The 15,405-nt window shown below is 44.7% G+C and overlaps 2 protein-coding genes across 11 annotated transcripts in view; both read left to right on the top strand.

Moving 5' to 3' along the window:
* Positions 1–7,243, top strand: part of ZNF219 (zinc finger protein 219) — a 47,457-nt gene extending 40,214 nt beyond the window's left edge. For all 10 annotated transcript variants that reach the window (XM_053258933.1, XM_053258932.1, XM_053258937.1 and 7 more), the window contains one exon: positions 1,430–7,243. In XM_053258933.1, the coding sequence (XP_053114908.1) occupies positions 1,430–6,972 (5,543 nt within the window). In that variant the 3' untranslated portion in view covers positions 6,973–7,243. The remainder of the gene's footprint in view (positions 1–1,429) is intronic.
* Positions 7,244–8,618: 1,375 nt separating this feature from the next.
* Positions 8,619–13,789, top strand: LOC128331495 (tubulin polymerization-promoting protein family member 2-like). The gene is made up of 3 exons (XM_053264972.1): positions 8,619–8,683; positions 11,173–11,426; positions 13,565–13,789. Exons 2-3 carry the CDS (start codon positions 11,257–11,259, stop codon positions 13,743–13,745), a joined length of 351 nt encoding a protein of 116 aa, XP_053120947.1. The 5' UTR covers positions 8,619–8,683; positions 11,173–11,256; the 3' UTR covers positions 13,746–13,789.
* The last annotated feature ends 1,616 nt before the right edge of the window (positions 13,790–15,405 follow it).

Raw genomic sequence — 15,405 nt, 5'->3', positions numbered from 1 at the left:
ATATGTGTCAGTGGTTTGTGGGGATAGAAAGACAGCACATGCTCAGAAGCTCACTTCTTTAATATTCTCACTCTTTTGGGTTGACCTGGTATTCAAGGTATTCAAAAACAATTTCAAGGGCCTTGCCTCCTTTCCAGCTGATATGTTCAGGAAAAAAACCACGTACACCTTCTTGGAATGGAACCACTTCAAAATGTAGATAGTCAGCATCACAGGTTTTAGTTTTTCACTGTGTTTTGTTTTAGTTAATTTAAAAGATCTCTGCATGCAGAAAACTCATGTTTAAGGGAGAGCCAGGCTACAGCCTTCTCCTGGATATGAGGGCATTCCCCAGGCAGGGTGTTTGTTTTTTTTAACTTGGAGAAATAATCAAAAATCAGATCCCTTATCTGTATTTTGAAATGCTAAGTTTAATGAAATTATTGCAGTCACTGAGTGTAATCAATCAATCAAGCTGAGTATAAAGCTCTAGTTCCTATGGTTGCAACTCCCCTCAGTTTGTGTTTAGTAAAAAGTTGCAAGCAAAAACTTGGATGCCCTGCAGAACAGAGACAGCTTTGCAGTGACTGGCTGGACCCTGCCCCCTGGAGTGCCTGTGTCCCAGGGAAAGCTAAAAAAAAAGGTGAAGGAGTTAGTCTGCCTGGTGTAACTTGGAGACTCAACATGTAATCATTCTTTAATCCTGGAGCAGGCCACAAGGATCTGCTAGTCCAGTCCAGTTAGCTTTTTAATTATAATTACAGTTTAATGTTTGGTGTTATACCTTCTCTCTCTCTCTCACCCTTGTTCAGACCTTTACCCCTTTGGTAAGATAAACTACCTTTTTTGATTTTGGAACTGCTGGTCTGTGTTTAGCGTGCCTGATCCCAAAGTTTCCACAGCCCAGCTGTTTGGGGCACATTGTTGTAAAAAGAGGGTAGCTCTGGGGCTAGTCATCCTACACCATCAGGAGGGCTATTGTACTACAGTCTCAAGAAGAATGTACAGTGTGCCTCTTCTGATTGTCAAAAATTGATTCTTAGATTAAGGTTTGCTTGTGTTCATGGTCCCTCATCTCTGGCTTGGGCAAAATGATATTCTTGTCTTCTCCATCCTCTTGAAGCGGGGGAGAGCAGGCCTGCATGCACAAGAACCCCCCATAAAAGACCTTTGGGCATTTTACCCTGATCAAAAAATGCATAAACCAAAGCACTTGTTTAAAGTTCTGGGTTGGGCAATGGAAGAGAAAGGGTTGGTGTTCAGGTTTGCCCCAGACCGGGGCTGCACAACTTTGGCCCTCCAGCTGTTTTTGGACTACAACTTCCATCATCCCATCCACAGTGGTCAATAGTCATGGATTCTGGGAGTTGTAGTCAAACATCTTCAAGAGGGCTGAAGTTGTGCTGTCCTGCTCCACGCACTGACGTGTATTTGTTGTTTTCCTTCTTAGCAGGTGAAGGAGATTTGGAGGAAATGCAACAGCCAGCAAGTGCTGAGAAAGTGGAATCCAAGAGTTCCTTCATGCAAAGTAGGCAGAGCTCAGCAAAGGAAGAAGGAATTTCAGGGTGTCAACACTGGTCAGATGAAGTCACGAAAAGTCCCTCAGCACGCAGGCAGACCAAGAAAACATTTATAAGTGATGGGGAAACGTTCAGCCAAAGTGTGAATCTAACGACAGATAAGAATACCCATGCAAAGAATCGGTACATCTGTGACCAATGCGGAAAAGGCTTCCGATGGCCTTCCCAATTCAATCAACATTATAAATGTCATTATAGATCTTTACACATTGGGAATAAAGCAACTAGACAGCGCAAATGCCAATCAGAACCAAATCCCCCAAACCCACTGGTCCCTGCCCCCTTGCCTTTTCAGGCTGAGAATGTGTTTGCAGACGCTTCCAAAACAACCAGACCGAAGCCCTCACTAAGGACAGACCAGAATCGGCACACCTGCAACCAATGTGGGAAGGGCTTCCGATGGCCTTCACATCTCAATCGACATTATCAATGTCATTATCGACATTTAAGAGTTAAGAAAAAGGTAGCTAGACAGGGCCATTGCCAGTCAGAAGCTTACAATCCCATCCCCTTGCCTCTTCAGGCAGAGAATATATTTGCAGACTCTTTTGAAACATTCGGCCCAAAGTCATTGCTAATGGCAGACCAGGGCACCCATATGCAGAACCTGCACATCTGTGATCAGTGTGGAAAGAGCTTCCAGTCACTCTCAGAACTCTCCCACCATCAGCGCATGCACTCTGAAGGGGACGCAGCTCAAGCAAGCCAATGCCAATCAGAAGTACCCAGCCCAAATCCCTTGGCACCTGACTCTCTGCAAGACAAAGAGAATACATGTGCAGATTCTTGTAAAACACTCAGCCCAAAGTCAGCGGACCAGAGCACCTATACCAGGAATCAGCACACCTGCAAGCAGTGTGGGAAGGACTTCCGATGGCCCTCAGATCTCATTCGACATTACCAACGTTCACACTCTAGGAAGAAAGTTGCTAGATGGGGCAAGCGCCAATCAAAAGCAAACCCCCAAAGTCCATTGGTGCCTGCCCCCTTGCCTTTTCAGGCAGAGAATATGTTTGCACACGCTTCCAAAACATCCAGACCAAAGTCCTCACTAAGAACAAAGCACAATCGGTACCCTTGCAACCAATGTGGGAAGGACTTCCGATGGCCTTCACATCTCAATCGACATTATCAATGTCATAATCGACATACAGTCATTGAGAAGAAAGTAGTTAGACAAGGCAAGTGCCAATCAGAAGCTTACAGTCTGAGTCCCTTGGCACCCATCTCCTTGCCTTTTCATGCTGAGAATATGTTTACAGACTCTTGTGAAACATTTGGCCCAAAGTCATCGCAAATGGTAGACCAGAGAATCCATACGAAGAATCTGCAACTCTGTGGCCAATGTGGGAAGAGCTTCCAGTCATTCTCAGAACTCTCCCACCATCAGCTCCTGCACTCTGAAGGGGAAGCAGCTCAACCAAGCCAGTGTCAATCAGAAGTACCCAGCACAAATCCATTGACACCCGTCTCCCTGCAGGACAAGGAGAATGCATGTACAGATTCTTGTGAAACACTCAGCCATAGCTCAAAGCTAGTGACAGACCAGAGTACTCATGCTGAAGATCTGCAACTCTGTGACCAATGTGGGAAGGGCTTCCAGTCACTCTCAGAACTCTCCCACCATCAGCTCGTGCACTCTGAAGGGGAAGCAGCTCAACCACATCAGTGTCAATCAGAAGTACCCACCACAAATCCATTGACACCCGTCTCCCTGCAGGACAAGGAGAATGCATGTACAGATTTTTGTGAAACACTCAGCCATAGCTCAAAGCTAGTGACAGACCAGAGTACTCATGCTAAAGATCTGCAACTCTGTGACCAATGTGGGAAGGGCTTCCAGTCACTCTCAGAACTCTCCCACCATCAGCTCATGCACTCTGAAGGGGACGCAGTTCAAGCAAGCCAATGCCAATCAGAAGTACCCAGCCCAAATCCCTTGGCACCTGACTCTCTGCAAGACAAGGAGAATACATGTGCAGATTCTTGTGAAACACTCAGCCCAAAGTCAGCGGACCAGAGCACCTATACCAGGAATCAGCACACCTGCAAGCAGTGTGGGAAGGACTTCCGGTGGCCCTCGGACCTCAATCGGCATTATCGACGTTTACACTCTAGGAAGAAAGTAGCTGAACGGGACACTTCCAAAACATCCAGACCAAAGTCCTCACTAAGGACCAAGCACAATCGGTACCCTTGCAAGCAATGTGGGAAGGACTTCCGATGGCCCTCGGACCTCAATCGGCACTATCGACGTTTACACTCTAGGAAGAAAGTAGCTGAACGGGGCAAGTGCTTATCAAAAACAAATAGTCGGTTGGTGCCTTCCCTCCTGCCTTTTCATGAAGAGAATAGGTTTGCAGACACTTCCAAAACATCCAGACCAAAGTCCTCACTAAGGACAAAGCACAATCGGTACCCTTGCAACCAATGTGGGAAGGACTTCCGATGGCCTTCGGGCCTCGATCGGCATTATCAGCGTCGGCACAAAAGTTTACACATTGGAAAGAAAGTAGCTGAATGGGGCCGGAGCCAGTCAGAAGCTTACAGCCCAAGTCCCTTGGCATTCACCTCATTGCCTCTTCAGGCAGAGAATATGTTTGCAGGCTCTTGTGAAATGTTCAGCCCAAAGCCATTGCTAATGGCAGACCAGCGCACCCATATGAAGAATCTGTACTTCTGTGATCAATGTGGGAAGGACTTCCAGTCATTCTCAAAACTTGCCCAACATCAGCTTGTACACTATGGAGAGGAAGTTGTAAGTCAGGGCCTGTGCCAGTCAGATGTATTCCCAGTGGCCCCTGTTCCCTTGCCCCTGCAAGTGCAGAATACACTTGTTTCCCAAGAGTCTTCATTCAAACCAAAGTCACTGCTAAGGACAAGCCGGAGCAGCCATACTAAAAATCTGTTCATCTGTGACCATTGTGGAAAGAGCTTCCAATGGCCTTCTGGACTTGCCAGACATCAACGTGTACATTTTGGAAAGAAAGCCTCTGGACCCAGCCAGTGCCAGTCAGAAGCATCCAACTCAAGTCCCTTGGCACCCATCCCCCGGCCAGTGAAGACTGTGTCTGCAGACTCTTCTGAAGCCTTCAGCCAAAAGTCAATTCTAATGACAGACCAGAGACATCCTAAAAAACTACACTTCTGTGACCAGTGTGGGAAGGGCTTCCAGTGGCTCTCTTCACTTGTCCGTCATCAGTTTGTACACTCTGGGGAGAAAGCAGCTAGACGGGACGAGCGCCAATCAGAAGTATACAGCCTCAGACCTGTTGTGCGACTTCCCTTGCGCCTGCAAAGAGAGATTGTACCTACAGACTCTTCTGAAACAGTTGGCCAAAACTCAATGCTAATGACAGACCGCAGACGTACTAAGAAATGGCACTTCCGTGACCAGGACAGGCCCTCTTCAGTTGTCCGTCATCAGTCTGTACACTCTGGGGAGAAAGCAGCTAGACGGGACGAGCGCCATTCAGAAGTATACAGCCTCAGACCTGTCGTGCGTCTTCCCTTGCGCCTGCAAAGAGAGATTGTACCTACAGACTCTTCTGAAACAGTCGGCCAAAACTCAATGCTAATGACAGACCGCAGACGTACTAAGAAATGGCACTTCCGTGACCAGGACAGGCCCTCTTCACTTGTCCATCATCAGTCTGTACACTCTAACCCTAACCCTAACTCTGAGGAGAAAACAGCTAGACGGGACAAGCGCCAATCAGAAGTATACAGCCTCAGACCTGTCATACCTGTCCCCATGCGCCTGAGAACAGATTATACACTTGCCAGCTCTTCTGAAACATTCAGCCAAAATGCAAAGCTAAGAACAGATCGGAGTATCCAAACAAAGAACAAACATATCTGCAGTCATTGTGGGAAATGCTTCCGATGTGCCTCAGAACTTGCCCAACATCTCTGGTATCTTTCTGTAGGAATATCTAGAGAAAATCGATGCTGGTCAAAATCAGATGGCCCCAGCCCCTTCAAGCCTAATGCTGCTTTGCCACAAACAGAGAGTACATTTACGAATGGCTGCAAAACAGTCAGCCAAAGTGTCCAGCTAATGACAGACCAGAGCACCTACTTGAAGAAGGTCAGCATCTGTGATCAGTGTGGGAAATGCTTTTGGTGGCCCTCTCGCCTGGCCCTGCATAAACTCACTCACTCCAGGAGGAGAAAAGTTAGAAGAAGAAAAGCTATGAAGGAAAAATCCCAGTCACATATATTCAGCCCCTTAGATCCTGGCTCCAAACTCCTACAGATAGAGAATACAAATGTGTTTGAACCATTAAGCCAAAGTTCCAGCCTGTCGGAAGGCCAGAAGACCCACACCGAGAACACCTACTTCTGTAACCAATGTGGTGAAGGCTTTCAGTGTCTCACTGACCTCAGCCAACACGTGGACACCCATTCTAGCGAGCAGCCCTATGCCTGTGCCATTTGTGGGAAGGAGTTCAGGCGCAGGGTACAGATGGTGAAACACCAGAAGTGGCATGAGGAGAGCCGTGAAGAAGAAGGAGAGGAAGAAGGCCAGAGGCATCCGGGTGCATGTGAACCAGAAGCTCTCAAGCGGGACATAGCAACAGAGCAGCTGCAATGCCATTTCCCCAAAGGAACGGAAGAACTCTGCAAACCTTTTTCCAGTCCAAAAGTCTGTGAGTGTGGCATTTGCTACACTGGAGAAGGTGATAGCCCTGAACCTCTTCCTGCAAACAGCATCTGGGAAATTGGTGTCAGTGGCCACCCCCATATCCTATCCCTAAAGCGACCCTGTGAGTGTGGGTTCTGTGGGACCAGTGAGCAGGGCAGCATTGACGTGCAGCCCACTGAACCGTCTTCCCCCAGTGCTGATATCACAGTTTGTGTGGATCTGATGACCAGTTTGAGTTCCCATGAGTCTGTCACTGCCTTGCCTGAAGACTTGACCGCCTCCTGGGAGGCTGACAAGAGTGTTGCAAGCATGCCGAGGGAGGAGGCTTCTGCTGCAAGCACCCCCTCCACATGTGTGGGGTTGTCCCCTGCTAGGGCCAGCCAGGACCCCGAGGAGCCTCCTTTCCTGAGCACACCTACGGGGCAAGCTCCCCCTTTGGTGGAAGAGGACAAGCCTTACACTTGCCCCCAGTGTCCAAAGCAGTTCAGCTGCAGTTCATACCTGACAAAGCACCTACGCATCCACCAGGCAGGGAAACCATACAGGTGCACCATCTGCATGAAGTGCTTTGCCCAGCGTACATATCTGACCAAGCACATGCGACTGCACACAGTGGGGGCAGGGCATAGCTGCCCAGAATGTGGCACCTGGTTCACTCAGTTATCATACCTGCGTAAGCACATGCGCCTCCACACAGAGGCCCACCCAAGGATCAAAGGCAGGGCCAGCCCTACCATTGGGTGCAGTGGAGCAGCCTCCCCATGAGTACTGTTGGGTTCTGTGCCCACTTATTTCCTGAGCTGATTGGCTGGGCTGTGGGCCAATAGGACTCTTTTTCTTTTTTCTTTTAATGGACTTGTTTTTCCAGAGGACTTTGGAACATGGTTTGGGTCCACATAGTCCCAGAATACCTGTGTCTCTTGCTCTTCCTGCTGATAGTGGGGGGAAGCACAGTAGCCACTTGGAGGGTGTTTTAATCAATGGACTGTGTGGCTTTTGAGATTTTAAGTTTAAATAAATATTGTATATTGCAAAAGCTTCGTGAAGTTTCCTTTGTGAGGATGCTGTGGGAAGGAGAGAGTTTTAAGTGTGAGATAACATGATGATGCAATGACTTACTAGTGATGGCTAAGCCTATTTGGTTATGCTTTTTCATTGGGATGTGGAATATTCTCTGGCCACACTGACATGTCGGAGCCAAAACCTCTTTTAAAAATAAACCAGTTCAAAGCCCATTGGTATAGCAGAAACCTGAACCTCAGGATCAAAAAGATGTAATGTCAGCTTCAGTTTCCTGTGGGGGAAGGAAGACTAATTATTTTACCCTGAAAAAGTAAACTGCCCTTGAGTCTGAATACAGGAAGGAAATGCCAGATTGGCATTAATACCCGCCCAGTGGCCTTGTAGGGTTTCAAATCTTTGAAATTGTGTTGTTGGCCATCCCGGATAATAGATGTTTCTAAATTGTCATTTACACTTTACTTGTATTCATACAAATTGATTAAAGTCCTCTGTAGCCATAATTTGGGGGGTGGGAGAGCATTTGATTAATGGGGCTATATTGAGAGAGATTGCCAAAATGTATAGGAATGGCAAATTCTTCCAGTAGGTAGAGAATGGAAATAGTGCATTGTCAATCCTTCTTTCCCTTGGCAAACCTTTGGGTGTTCTGGGTGTGCTCTCCTGCGGTAGTTCTCTATTATTATTATTATTATTATTATTATTATTATTATTATTATTACATTTATATCCCACTCTCCTCCAAGGAGCCCAGAGCGGTGTACAATTAGTTCTCCACATCAATACATCAAATTTAGACTTGCTCTCCTGATAAATCCAGGGTAGATCTTTACGCATGTGTGTGTGAGAGGAGTGGACACCCACATCCCTTCAAGTTACTTCACTCCCCACCCCCTTTCATGAAGTATTATTCCTCTTACCTTCCCCACCCTCTGGCTATTGTTTCTCCACTCAAAGACACACATCCATGGATGAGTGGTGAAAACTCTACCATTGCTCGCTTATAGTACAGGCACATATCTTTTGTGGCTTGAGGAGAGATCTCTCCTGTTCCATGTAGTCTGATTCCCAAACCTACTTGACTTTCTTCTGCAAACCTGGTTGACTTTCTTCTTGACCCCTTCTCAGGGTCAAGAAGATGTCAGAAATTACATCATAGGCTGTCCAATTAGGTCACTATTGCCACTTCAAAATACAAGCCCTTCGCTTCCCAGGAAATACACAGGGGGAACCTACAGGGCCTCAGCTACCCTGGTAGCCCCATTCTCTGGCTATGGTTAGAAGGCAAAGCCTCACCTCTCTAGTTTTCTGGACTTGGGGATTTCTATTTGGATGGGATTGGTGTTAGGTCTGAGACAAATCCAGATCGAAGATCTGCTTCCACCTGCAGTAGTGTGTGGTTGGGATTCCCTCTGGTGTCTGAATCTGGGAGACAAGGCGAGTCCATATCCAGCAGGTTTGTAATGAAGAGGCCTAAGACTATGCCGGCTATTGGTGACATCCATTCAGAACACCCAGAACTTAAATAAAGGTCACTTAATATGTTTGAGGGAGCCACCTAATGATGCAATGGGGAAATGACTTGACTAGCAAGCCAAAGGTTGCCGGTTTGAATCCCCACACATATGATTCCCACTATGGGAAATGCCTATATCATGCAGCAGCGATATAGGAAGAGGGACAGTTCCTATTTTCTTGAATGCATCCCTGTTAAATCACTGCCCGTTTTGTCCCAGTGTTTGACTCATGGAGATGCCTTGTTCAGTCCTCCCACCCCTCAATGTGAATTGCTATAGCTGTCATTCTTCAGGATCCTGTTCCCTCCAAGTGGATGGCTGGATGGGTTCATTACGTCTCTAGCGCACCTGCATGCAAATAGGTGCACAACAGTTAAGACACCAGGGGTGTAACTATAATAGGGCAAGGGGAGACAGTTGTCTGGGGGCCTACTGCCTTGCCCCCTGCCCCAAGGCAAGTCACATGACTGACTCCCCTAGCCACACACCCGCCTGGACTTCCTTCAGTTGTATTCATCCTCCGAAACTGATGTGATTGTTTAGACCTGGAGCTACCAGAACAGCATGTCTTTCTCTAGTACCATTAAATGACTTGCATTGTCCACAATTTACAAAACCTTTTAAAAAATAATTTAGGATGATGTTCTATTGTGGCACATAGGATAGATAGATAGATACAGATACAGATACACACACACACACACGCTAACTTGGCAGCCCCTGCGAACTTGGCAAAGAGGCACCTTTTAACGTGGTGATTCTTTTTATTTAGCAGGGAGAAAGTAACTGGCCCTATCCACCCCCAGCACAGTGAGTGCTGCTGGTGTCTATCTTATGTTTCTTTTAGATTGTGAGCCGTCTGGGGACAGGGATCCATCTTATTTATGTATTATTTCTCTGTGTAAACCGCCCTGGGCAGTATAGAAATTGAATTAATAATAATAATATAATATACGCACACGCATATATAAAAATTCTTACTATGCTTTTTGTTACAGCCAATTACAAAAAGCAACTTTCCTGGGAACAGCCTATATTCTGCAACGATATCTATAATAACAGGAACAACATTGAGAATAAAATCCAGCCACCCCAGGTCCTTGGGAAGGACTCGATGTCTGGATAAAACAAACCAGTCAATAACACCTGTCTGACTGTGTAAACAATAATAATATACACGCACAAATATACAGGTGAAACTCAGAAAATTAGAATATCGTGCAAAAGTCCATTAATTTCAGTAATGTAAATTAAAAGGTGAAACTGATATATGAGACAGACGCATTACATGCAAAGCGAGATAAGTCAAGCCTTAATTTGTTATAATTGTGATGATCATGGCGTACAGCTCATGAAAACCCCAAATCCACAATCCCAGAAAATTAGAATATTACATGGAACCAAGAAGACAAGGATTGAAGAATAGAACAATATCGGACATCTGAAAAGTATAAGCATGCATATGTATTCAGTACTTGGTTTGGGCCCCTTTTGCAGCAATTACTGCCTCAATGCGGCGTGGCATGGATGCTATCAGCCTGTGGCACTGATGAAGTATTATGGAAGACCAGGATGCTTCATTAGTGGCCTTCAGCAATTCTGCATTGTTTGGTCTCATGTCTCTCATCCTTCTCTTGGCAATGCCCCATAGATTCTCTGTGGGGTCAGGTCAGGCGAGTTTGCTGGCCAATCAAGCACAGTACACTGTATACTTTTCAGAGGTCCGATATTGTTCTATTCTACAATCCTTGTCTTCTTGGTTCCATGTAATATTCTAATTTTCTGGGATTGTGGATTTGGGGTTTTCATAAGCTGTACGCCATGATCATCACAATTATAACAAATTAAGGCTTGACTTATCTCGCTTTGCATGTAATGCGTCTGTCTCATATATCAGTTTCACCTTTTAATTTGCATTACTGAAATTAATGGACTTTTGCACGATATTCTAATTTTCCGAGTTTCACCTGTATATAAATTTTTACTATGCTTTTTGTTACCACTATTCAGCCTCATTTAAGATTTCTTTACTTCATGAGCTGAGTTTCAGTTGCGGGGGGGTGCATTTTAAAATCTTATCTCTGGGCCCATTCCAACATTTCTACGCCCCTGTAAGACACTATGCAGTCCACAGCAAGTGGAATCCAGGCTTCAGCAGTGTGTAAGAGTGGGTGAGGGCTTGGGCAGTAACCCTTGGTATGAGAATTGGGTGTTACAGGGGTATCCCGGTTTTCATCTCTAAAATGTTAAGAGGGTATGCATTCAGGGAACAGACCCAAAATATCTGAAGGGGTCAGGCTTCATTGCTTCTCTTTGTGACTAGGAAAGAATTATTCAAAAATAAACACAGAATGGTCTGTTTAATTTATAAAATTTATGCACAGGTCAAAGTTCAGGCTTCCTCACTGCAGCTCTTTAATTGCTTTAGTGTCAACCTTTGGGGAAAGTCAGGAACAGGCCAAGAACATCCTGTTGTCTTCTTTCAACCCTTTCCTCTGGAGCCACAGGAAGGATGTCAGAGCTGGAAAAGTCCTTCCGTAAATTTGCCATGTATGGAGACCCAGCTGCCACTGGCAATGACATGACAGCGAAGAACTTCTTCAAGATGCTGAAGGAGTGTGATGTGATGGATGGGGAAACTGTGACCAACAACGATGTGGAAATTGCCTTTAACAAAGTCAAGTGAGCTGTGGGGAGGTCTATGAGCTCAATTCAGACATGTATGTTGTACATATGTGCAGATGTCTATACACATTTATGTTTTTGTCGGAATGCCTGAACACATGTTCACTTCAGAAACGAATCTAGGTATGGACTCCCTCAAAAGCAGGGTACGGTCAGGTTAGTGTACTACTGTACAGGTACTGAACATAATGTGTGAATAGGACTATGGTGTGGCTCTATTCTAGCCAAAGCGCTCTTTTTCTGTGTCTGGCAGCTCAACACAAACTGCCCTTCCAAGCAAAACTAGTTTTGCTTTTATTATGTGAACGTGACAGACTGCCAGCCTTCCCTCAGATTTTAGGGAGAACTTGGTGGGGAAAATCCTTGTTCACAACTGAGGCCTGGCTAGCACACTGGAGGAAATGAGGTGGCAGAATCCTGATGGGATAGAATGGATTGTGCTACTTCAGACTGCAAGTGAGAGGATGCTACTTCTGAATTCACAAGTGCTTTTTTTTTTTTTTTAAGCAAGCTAGCAACATGGGGGGAAATTCTGACCTGCCTATTCCATGCCATGGTAGCTTTCTACCTGCAGAAGTGTTTTTGGTTTTGTTTTGTTTTTTAAGTTGGAGCACTCAACATGGTCCCCTGTCTGGAACCTGAAGTAGTCGGTCCATTCTACCACTTCAGGATTTTACCACCTTTTCCTACTGCATGGGTAGACATGGACAGTGAATTCCATTCTTATATAACAGAAGTGGATAGGACCTTTGAAGTCCTAGACTGAAATCCTAGCCCTGAAATGTCTATGTAGCTTAGTTAAGCAGAATTCCTTCAGCCTCAGCCCCACACCTGCAAAATGGGGATAATAATACAGGCCTACTTTACAGGAGGGTTACTGAGATCATGTATGCAAAAGCACTTTAGACACTTGAAATGCACTATATAAACTATTATAAATATGCAATTTCACATACTCTGCAGCTTTAGCCAATTATATTTCCATCTTCCCTGTCTGCTGTGTCGATCCAGTGGGGATATAAAGAAAATAAAGTGAGCATTGCCAGGCAGTTAAATACTGCAGCCCTATTCAGATATTATGTTGTATCTGGGTTAAGATGTCTGTATAAATTAAGATGTCTGTATATAAGTAAATGTTTTTATGCAAATAACTGCACCAGCATTCATTTAAAAAGTGAACATGGGTGCAGACCCCCCTTAAATTCAGGATATGGATAGGAAGTATACTAGGGTACCTGTGTTCAACTAACATGTATGAATGACTGTACCAGTGTTCAGATTTGTGCCTGTGTATACGCTACATAGATTATAAGAGTACTGAACATAACATGGGGACACGGTTTGTGTGGCTTCAGAGAGCAACTTCAATGGAGGAGTTCTGGGTTCAAACACCTTCTCAGCTGTTAAGCTGAGTGACATTGAGTTAGCCACTGATCTTTGACCCTCTACCACCTCACAGCAAGGCCATGTAACAGGAAGAAAAATGCTGAATCATTCTCTCTTGCTTTCACCCACAAAGGCTGTTCAAACTGTTCCTTTAGTAGCTCAATCTAACTGCCACCACACCCACTTTTTAACATAGTGTAATCCCCCCCACTGTGGGGTAAATTCCAGGGAACTCTCCTTATCAATGGAAAAGTTTTTATAGAAAAAAATTTCCACGTGCAGCCTACACGTGATGAGAAAACCTGATAGAGTTGCTGAGCAATCAAATCTGAGATGTGTGTTGCACCGGAGACAAAAACCCCTTCTAGCCCCTGCTTTCCTGAGTTAAAAATCCACTCAAAGAGGCTGGTTAAAATTGCAAAGAACAAAAAGAAAAATAAACTTTATTTAAAATACTAATTTAATTTATTTATTTAAAATGCTTCCACCTGAGGCTTTCTCAGCTTTTAGTTACAGGTAAAAGAAACATTCAGTAGTTGCAAGAATATTTCAAAAAGCATCTCAGCTGCAAGGAACAGGGATATAGGTACCTTTAAAAGCACCCTTAAAGGTTACAGAGACTTGTAGCACCTTGGATGGACAGATGAGCACAGGCTCCGCGGAGGAAGTGCAGGATACACATGTAGCAAATAAATCAAAAATATGCCAGGGCTTAGAGGTAACAAGTTTCTTTTTCTGCAATCCAGGAGGAGCAAGGGAGCCCGCAACATCAACTACATTGAATTTCAACAGGCCCTTAAGGAGTTGTGTGGGAAGCGCTTCAAAGGAAAGTCCCTTGAAGAGGCCTTCCAGGCTATGTTCAAACTGATGGAAGGCAAGGAGCCAGACCACACTGAGAAGACCATGAGTGCTAAGCCTGTCCCCTTATGAAGTGGGAGGCAATTACTTTTTAAAATTTTATTTCCTAGAATGAATTGAATGACGCACAGGGCTGTGTCTATTTTGTGTTTCTTTGCACATGTGGGGAAAATGTGTGGAATGGGGCATCAGGGTTTGTTTTTTTTAAAGAGCAAAATTCTAGTCCTTTGGGCTGTGAAGATATGTTTCTAAGTGTATCATCAATGCTTGCAAACATCTCAGAAGACCGACAAATAAGCACAGGCGTAGCAAGGCTGGAGTGGGTGGGCACCACTATTCCCTCTAGCAGATTCCAGATGTTGTTCACTACAACTCCCAGCATCCCCAGCTACAATGACCATTGGCTGGGGATTATGGGGGTTGTAGTCGCCAGGAGTCGACACTGACTCAATGGCACACTTTACATTGATTTTAGTCAACAACATCTGGCAATCTCTGTTAGAGAGAACACTGGTAGGCACTAAGACAAAAAGTGAAGTTGCCCCCCCATGACAGGGAGCACAAAGGGCTAGTTGTTACCCAGCCCATGGGCTCCCTTCCAGTGTTCCTGTAACAGGGACTCCCAGATGTTGTTGACTACAGCTCCCAGAATCCCCAGCTGCAATAGCCTTTGGCTGAGGATTCTGGGAATTGTAGTCAACAACATCTGGGAGTCCCTGTTACAGGGAGCACTGCTCCCCTCCCTCAGGGACATTTGTCTCCTCTCACCCTTGTTCAGTTACAGCTACGCCCCTGTGAACATGATTGTCAGTGGTTAGGCTTCAGTGCACACTGCATAGTTGCATCCCCCTACAAATCAGAACAAATCATGCACAGCACGAGATTATGCAATTATGCTTAATGTTAAGAAATAATTTATATAAGCTGCAGAATTTCCCTTTTCCTGGAGCAGACCATGGATTGCTTGGACCTGAAATTTATATATTCCAGGTTCTTATAGTTCCTGATTATGGCTAGTATATGGTTCTTATAGATCCTGATTATTATATTGGTATATAATTCCTATACCAGTACATAGGATTTATATACTCCACCTAAATAGAGAATATAGTCCTGATTAATTGTCCATGAGCAATGGATGGCTGTTGTCTCAGACAGATGAAGCAATTAGCATAGCTAAATAGCTCCCAAACTCAATCCTTTTGCATTAATGTGAATTAGCTTAGTACTAATATGCACACACATACTGACTTGCTTTCCCCTTGTCTTTTAGAAATATATCCACAAAGCTATCATTTGGAAAATCCCATAAACTAGTATTTTTATTTATTTATTATGTTAAAATATTTTATACCACCCAAAACTTAAGTCTCTGGGCAGTTTACAACAAAATAAAAACAGAAAGTAAAACATTAGTTAAAACAAAACAAAAAGTTTAAAACAACACAACCATTTAATTTTTTTAAAACAGTATTTCAAAACAGCATTAAAAACCATTAAAACAATATTAATTTATTTTATTTTAACATATTGTAACTAGAATATGATTTTCTATTTTGCACTGATCAGTCCAACAAGACCCACTAGAGGTGGGAGAGAGACCTACAATGCCCTCTGAGAACACGGCCTGTCCTCCTTCGCCTTGCGAGGTGAGGCCAATAAACAACTGCTCTAGTATATGGGTGGGTGGGTGTCTAGTTGGGTCCAAGATCCCCCACTTGCATTACTATGG

Source organism: Hemicordylus capensis, chromosome 6, assembly GCF_027244095.1.
Source record: "Hemicordylus capensis ecotype Gifberg chromosome 6, rHemCap1.1.pri, whole genome shotgun sequence".
NCBI lineage: Eukaryota > Metazoa > Chordata > Lepidosauria > Squamata > Cordylidae > Hemicordylus > Hemicordylus capensis.
This window is presented reverse-complemented; position numbering and strand designations above follow the sequence as displayed.

Excerpts from the sequence above, each read along its gene's own strand:
- LOC128331495 (XM_053264972.1), top strand. The coding sequence starts at position 11,257 with ATGTCAGAGCTGGAAAAGTCCTTCCGTAAATTTGCCATGTATGGAGAC. Across the intron at positions 11,427-13,564 it reads ATTGCCTTTAACAAAGTCAA|GAGCAAGGGAGCCCGCAACA; the intron begins GTGAGCTGTGGG and ends GCAATCCAGGAG.